At 34.2% G+C, this 7,123-nt stretch overlaps 1 protein-coding gene across 1 annotated transcript; it reads right to left on the bottom strand.

Annotated features, from left to right (window-relative positions):
* Positions 1–568: 568 nt before the first annotated feature.
* Positions 569–6,360, bottom strand: LOC120092085 (Ypt/Rab-GAP domain of gyp1p superfamily protein). Its single transcript, XM_039050286.2, has 11 exons — positions 5,710–6,360; positions 4,733–4,828; positions 4,332–4,435; positions 3,489–3,763; positions 3,093–3,215; positions 2,810–2,898; positions 2,360–2,465; positions 1,965–2,062; positions 1,379–1,633; positions 1,009–1,092; positions 569–907 (listed from the first exon to the last, which is right to left on the bottom strand). Exons 1-11 carry the CDS (start codon positions 5,797–5,799, stop codon positions 893–895), a joined length of 1,335 nt encoding a protein of 444 aa, XP_038906214.1. The 5' UTR covers positions 5,800–6,360; the 3' UTR covers positions 569–892.
* Between the last annotated feature and the right edge of the window lie 763 nt (positions 6,361–7,123).

Below are 7,123 nucleotides of genomic sequence, written 5' to 3'. Positions count from 1 at the left end.
GAGTTTATATTTGTTAGTTCCTAAACTTTCAAATTTATCTAGTAAATTTATAAACTTAAACATTTTTTAAAGTTCAAATACTTGATAGACACGAAATTAAAAGTTTAAGAGCTTCTTACACTTTAAACTTCATGGCCCATCTAACAAAAAAATTAAAAGAAGTTTAACCTATTTAACACTAAAGTTCGTAAACAAACTATAAAGTTTCGAAACTAAACTTATGCCAAATATTAAAAAGGAAGATCAACTTTGTGAAGCACGTGTTTTCGGAAAACATCATCGAAATTCATTCCGACTGGAGGTTCTTGGAGAGCATCAAAACCTCCCAAACTTGTCCATACAGACTTATGTAGACCCCTGAGAACCACTACACATGGCGATAACCGTTATTTTCTCTGGCCAACAACTTGACAAGTTTATTGGTTAAAATTAACTTTTTTTCCCCCTCAAAAATACAAAGTAATAGTTGATTTTAAATTAACTTCTCAAAGAGTTTGCATTATTGCAATTATGTTGGTGTTTCTTGGACATCTTCCATGAAAAGAAATTTTAAAAATAAACTCATGGATTGTGCAGTGGAACGTTTCCCGTATACAAATGATATTTACTTCTGTATGCATATAGATTGTTACAAAGAATCAGATGGTTATCACAAAATATATTCTTTCACTGTTTTTTTTTTTTTTCAGTATCAAAAAAGGGCAGGAAAAAAAGAAGAAAATGAATAAATTGTTTTTACATACAACAAATTTGATATGTGGGAATGTATAGCTGGTCAGAAAACTAGGATAGTTCCACAATTCTGGCCACGGTTTGTGCAGAAAATATACGATAATCTCTTGCCCGATCAACTCTGATCGGAAAAAATATAGTTTCAGGTTTTTCTCTATTGCTATGCCTTCTTGGCCTGCAGCAACAAAGTTCATAGAACAGTGAGTTGAGTTCATACCTCCTTTTATCTCTCACTAGAAGACCAACTTGTATTTCAAGAACAAAAAAATTTATTACCTTTTTTAGATATTTCTTGTGAAGCTTCATTGCTCCAGTGCATGCTTTTTTGGCATCCAGATTTCCAGTCATGTCATTTAATATCTATCAGAGAAGAATAAGAAACAAGAGACCAAAATGGTCAGTCGAAACCATGATTTTTATTAGATAGAAACGAGTCTACCTAATTTGCAACCTCAAAAGTTATCCAACAACCCGAACCAATAAGTGCAACCAACCTCCTGAGTTGCCTAGTATTCTTTGTCATTTCTCATGCTTGAGTTCAGTTTAATGTATTATCTTTCTAACCTTAACTTTAATGTATTATCTTTCTAACCTTAACTGGTTGAAGGTTTCCCAAGGGATCAAGAAATGAGATTGAGAAACGAACCTTCACAACATCGTCCAGACCCCGAGCTTCTGTAAGTAGCTTTGTGCTCTTATCCTTCAAGACACTAGCAACAAGGAAAACAGAGATTGGAAGAGGAGCTTGTGAGTTCTTTGCTTTCAAGTTCTCCCTCTCGTATTTCCCACATTGACGCATCGATTTTGCTTTTCCTTTCGATCCCTCGCCTTTCTCATTGCCCATATCAGGTTCTTCATACATCGCGAATAGATCAGGATCATATTCCAGGGCCCACATCATCTGTTGCAACAGCAAACATGTAAAAAAATTTATACAATTTCTGGTGTCATCTTCAGCCACTATAGCACAAATGCAGAAAAAGGATCGGCTTTTAAATGAATCCTACATGCTCGCTATACCCGATTAGTAACAACCTACTTACAAAATCTGTATGAGAGCATATGAACTTTCATATACTCGAGAAGAATCCTCGGATGTTACTTGATTTTTCATGTTTTAAACCTTTTAAAAGAAAGTTCTTTTACACATCGGGACTTCGAGCAACATATATTTAGGATATGTTTCCAAACACTCACTTATTAACCAGTAAAAAACAGAGATCGAAAAGTACCTCCCAGAGATACAAGGAATCACAAAAGGAAAACTCTCGACGGAACAAAACCATAAGCATCCTGAAAGCAAAAAGATAATCTCCACCGCCAAGTGTCTCTGTGTACATAAAAAGAACACCTTCTTTGTTACTTTCTTTCAGAAATAGAAGATAAAGATCAGAAATCATAATATGCAAATACCACAGAAGATAAAAGGTAGGTAATCCAACTCTAATCAATCATACAGAAATGTAAAGTTTAATGGAACAAAAGTATGGGAATTTTCTATAATCTGCAGATTAAAATACAGTTTAGAGACCAAACTAAAATCATCGGCTCAAATTGGAACATAAGTAAAACAGTTAAAATCATCAGCTGAATATCTTTATGTAAAATTTAAGTCTATGAGCAATACCTAAGTGCTGATGAAGTTTTGGATCAATGACTTGTGTGATAGCAGCCAAATTATTGAGTTGAGTCTCCACGCCGACAGAGCTATCAGTGCATCTGAAGTTCCCTCGCTTTAAAATTTGAAATAGAAATGCACCATGAGAATCTAAGAATGCTAATATAATTATGGAGAAGAAATAAAAATATTTAAGATCCTAAGACTAGCAGCACAGGCCTGAGTTTTTTACAGATGGTAGAAATGTATTTGGTTACGTAAAGAAACACAAAGAACTTGATTGGTTGATGAAGAGACAGAAAATCGTATAGTTAAACTCCACAGCATAATTTGTAGAATAACATCAGTGAAACCATGAGCCAGTTACTGGATATAATTGATATGCACGCGAAGGAGATAGATATCAAATACAAAGCAACATAAAAGTAAATTTACTCAAGTAGAAGAAAGGTTTAGTACCAATCTGCGCATCAGACGTTCAAAGCACCAAAATGCATCGCCTTCATCCTCAAGCAGCATTATCATGGGAGAACAAAGATCACTCATTCCTACTCAAAAAATATTCATACAGTCAGGTTCGGAACATTTAGGTTCTCCAATGTAATAGACAATTCCATGGCAGAATCCTCAAGGAGTAAAACTACGGGATAGTTTCAGTCATATATCAAAAGATAGCCACTATCAATACTCTAGAAAACTAATCTCGTTTTTCAGAAGAGAAGACTTTATCATAATTACCCACCTTGACAGTATCCAACATCTTTATCTATCCAGGCATAAACAGCAAGAATATCCCAAAGTTTTGACAAGTTTTCTTGCTTTTCATAGAATACCAATGTTCTGTCAGTCCGAACCACATCAAGACCTAGAATGAACATTTATATAATAGTGAGCTTCAAAATAAATTATAAAAAGTACAAACTGATTTATGGTACAACTGTCATATAAAAGTATATGAAATTAAATAATTAAATTACAAAAATGATAACATTGCTCTTATCCCACAGGTTAACTAAAATATCAAGATCGCTACTTCAAGTAGATGAAGCAAATAAGTAGTAGAAGTGAAGTAGTAAAGCAATCAAAATGTTGAAATTTAACTAATCTGTACATGTGCATGATTAAAGTCTCTACCAACCTATCTGATGTAAAGTAAGCATCCACTGAATTATTTTCGGATCCTTCACAGTTTCCAAATTATTAGAAGAAGTTGACCGTGAACCATCCAAATTGGCATCGGGGCCAGTATCTTGAGGTACAGCCGGACCTTTCTCCGGATTTGTTTCCAAGAGTACAAGTGGATCATGAATAGGCTGACCATCCTCTGTGATTACAGGAGCTGTGATGTATCTACCACTTCCAACAACAGGAAACATTTGGCGACAGTCTTCCTTCCAAGTGGCATACTCTATCCTGCAAGTTGAAAAGCTCACATCTCATTCATCTAATGTAGAGTAGTGCAACGATTTACAAAAAATACTTGGATCGATGTATCATATTTAAATGAAGTAACAGGAAAACAACTGGGGAAATCTTCTCATTTGCAAATAAATAATCTGTTTTCAGTTAGGATTATGGAGAGGCCCTGTTCCCTGCATTGTGCTCATGGTCCTTCCTCACTAATCCTAGAATAGGCTTTCCTCACCAAAAGGCTAACTCTTGGAGACAACGAGAGTTTTAAATTATTAAGTTTTCCACTTGGGGCTTCAGCCCAGAACCTTAGATGGGTATCTCCCAAATCATTACCATCGAGGTCATCTTTGGGAGTGCTGTTTCTTGGAAACTACAAAGAACAGTTCGAAGCTAAGTTGTTTGCCACCGATAATTGAGAAGAAAATGAAACTTAAATGAGTTTAGAATCCGTAGAAACAGTATATGGTGCATTAAGCAAATAATGTAGATTATCAAAGAGTAGCTTCTCACATTGTGCATCAAATTAGATGCAAAACAATTTAGTAATGTGAGAGAATTAAATAGTCACCTTCGACGCTGGCGAATCGCTTCTCTTTCCTCGAAGGTACTCATAGGATCATAACAACCAAGAAGAAATTCCCAAACTTCTCCTCTGATTGAAGGATGGATCCCCTGTATTATATGGAAAATTTGGAAAAAGAAAAACTTTATCATTAGATCTTTGAACATTAGTGTCCAGACATTTTATTGCTACCTCCATTGCATATTTGCTTGAATATTCCTAACTTCTCCAAAAAAACGAACTATTACATAATGGAATGATCACAGTGATCAAAAGCAAATCAGTTATTAATTAGCAGATAAAGTTGACCAACTGCTAAAGAGTGTGCTTATCCAATACTCACACAATTAAACAGTATAAGCGGAATCAAACTCCCAAAAATATTTTAACAGTGAAATTGAACTTACCCCACGATGGATGCGATTTAGAGTCTTTGATATGTCCAGTTGCCCTTCGGGATTAAAAGCTGCTTGCCATTTTCTAACACTTAAGGTTTTCCCAGCCTGCATGAAAATTGAATTATCAACTCTAAAAGTAACAAATGTGTTTCAAATTGGCAATCTTAGGTAAATAAAATATCTAAAAGCGAAATAGCAGTCTCATACAAAAATTTTATAGAAAGTGGTAATACACCACCATAGCTTCCCCTTTTTAAGCAACTAGAATGATATATGAGAAACAAATTAATCAGCAGGCAACACCATCCCCATCTTTCTGTCCTAAGGAGAACCAAAACCTTTATAACAAAAAAAAAAAAGAGCCCCAAAATCACAATATCTTCTAAATAATTTTCAAACAACTAGAATGATATATGAAAAAGAAAAACAAATTAATCAGCAGGCAACACCATTCTCATCTTTCTGTCCTAAGGAGGACCTAAACATTTATAACAAAGAGAATGAACCTCAAAATCATTATATCTTCTAAATCATTTGTCTGAAAACCTAAATACATGCAAGCATTGTTATTCAGCCAACCAGTTTTGCTACCCTAATACACACCAATGGTCAAATAGCCAACAGAAAACCCCAAGTCCTAAAAATGTGCTGTCGCCAGTTAAAGTTTAGAAAAAAAAAACATTAAAAATAAATAAATAAAAGCTCAGTATGCAAAAGTAAGAACCAAAAAGGTCACCAGGTTGACCATGGCTTGAAAGAACCACTAAGGATGAGACTTATCTAAATAAAACTATCCTGTTCTGGCCCATCAAAGCTTTCAACCATGGAAAAAGAAACCAAGATCAAGCAATTTTGAATGATGCAGCTAAGCTATGACCCATCAAAACTATGATCCTACAATTGGGACATCGTCAAATGAGGTGTAGATTCATTGAAGCTAAACAAAAGGGGTATTATGAAGAAAATAAAAGAAGAAGGAAACTGACCCTGATCTTGAAACGGGTTTTGGGAACATCGGTGCACTCAGGGCGAACCTCATAGAAAGAATCAGCAGGAGCTCCAGCGTCTCTCCACATTCCCAACAGACACCAAAAATCACTTCCGAGAGATGATCAAAGAAGAAACTAAAAATCGATAACCAAGTACAAATTAAACAAGCCCCAAATCAAGAAATCCGCTTACCCCCAAAAGATGATCAGACCCCAAGAAGAGTAAAAAAGAAAGAAAACCCAAAATCAAGAAAAGGAAGAAGAAGAAGAAGGAGAAGGAGAAACAAAAGGGGAAAAGTAATAAAATTATCAAACACCCAGAAGAGAAATTTTGAAAAGAGGGGTCCGGGGGTGTGAGGCTGGGTAAGAAGATCCAGCTCCAAATAACCAGCTAAAAAACCCAAAAATAAATATACACAAGAACAACAAAACAACAGCTAAATGGGGCGGAGAAAATTGAAAAATAATTTTTTTAAAAAAACAAAAAAAAAAGTAAAATACTAATAAATCTAGAAATTTGTTATTTTTATTGGATATTTAAAAAAAGGGGGAGTTTTTTAAGTTGTAAGAATGGTTGTGAATGGTAAGGAAGCACATGGCGCTGTTATTAGTCTGTCACAGTTTTTCTCTTACTATGTCAAAGTTCCTGTTTTTGGCCCTTTAACAATGACCGTTTAATACGTTAAATTAACCTCCTTAATCCATTACTTTACTCTTTTTTTTTTTACCCAAATTAACTGTTTTTTGGCTTTTCATATGGGGTCTTTCTTTTTTTTGCGTATTTTAGTTTTCTTTTTCTTTTCTTTTCTTTTTTTACATTTACGTATTTTTGGTAAATTATCCTCTTTTTTATCTTTCTTTTTGTAGTTATTTACTCTGCCTTTATTTGCGGGAAAAAGAACAGAAAAATAAATAAAGACAAGAGGGTAAGTAAAAATAATAATAATGTAAGGTTTGGTCACGCGCTTTTTTATGGGGTTTTAACACGCGCGTATATGTGTTTTGTGGATTTAAATATTGTAATTGAAAGACGAAGAGCGTGGTGTCCACGACATTGTTTGGCCCCCACATTCTACACGGTCGCTACTCGTTGTTGACTCTGACCAGAGTTGTTGACTTTGACTTAGGTTGGCCTAAGAACAAAACTCGTTTGATCCAAAACTACATAAGAAAAAAATTCATGTAATAATTTGATCTTTTTTGTAACGATGTACGGTCTATTCAGATTAATTAGAGAAAAAAATCTTTAATCTATTTATTTTAATAATTGACCATTTGATCTTTATATTTATAATCTATAATGATTTATAGTTGTTTTAGAATGATTAGAGAAAAAATATTTTTTTCAAAAAAGTAATGCTCTTTCGATAAAAGTTATTTAAGATACACTTCGAAAGTTTTTCAAAAACTA

Source organism: Benincasa hispida, chromosome 11 (genome assembly GCF_027475165.1).
Source record: "Benincasa hispida cultivar pf3 chromosome 11, pf3_genome.v1.1, whole genome shotgun sequence".
Lineage (NCBI taxonomy): Eukaryota > Viridiplantae > Streptophyta > Magnoliopsida > Cucurbitales > Cucurbitaceae > Benincasa > Benincasa hispida.
This window is presented reverse-complemented; position numbering and strand designations above follow the sequence as displayed.

Coding starts and splice junctions, on each gene's coding strand:
- LOC120092085 (XM_039050286.2), bottom strand. CDS start 5,799: ATGTGGAGAGACGCTGGAGCTCCTGCTGATTCTTTCTATGAGGTTCGC. Junction 1,634..1,964: donor ATTCCTTGTATCTCTGGGAG/GTACTTTTCGAT, acceptor CTGTTGCAACAG/ATGATGTGGGCCCTGGAATA. Junction 1,093..1,378: donor GTCTGGACGATGTTGTGAAG/GTTCGTTTCTCA, acceptor CTTCTCTGATAG/ATATTAAATGACATGACTGG.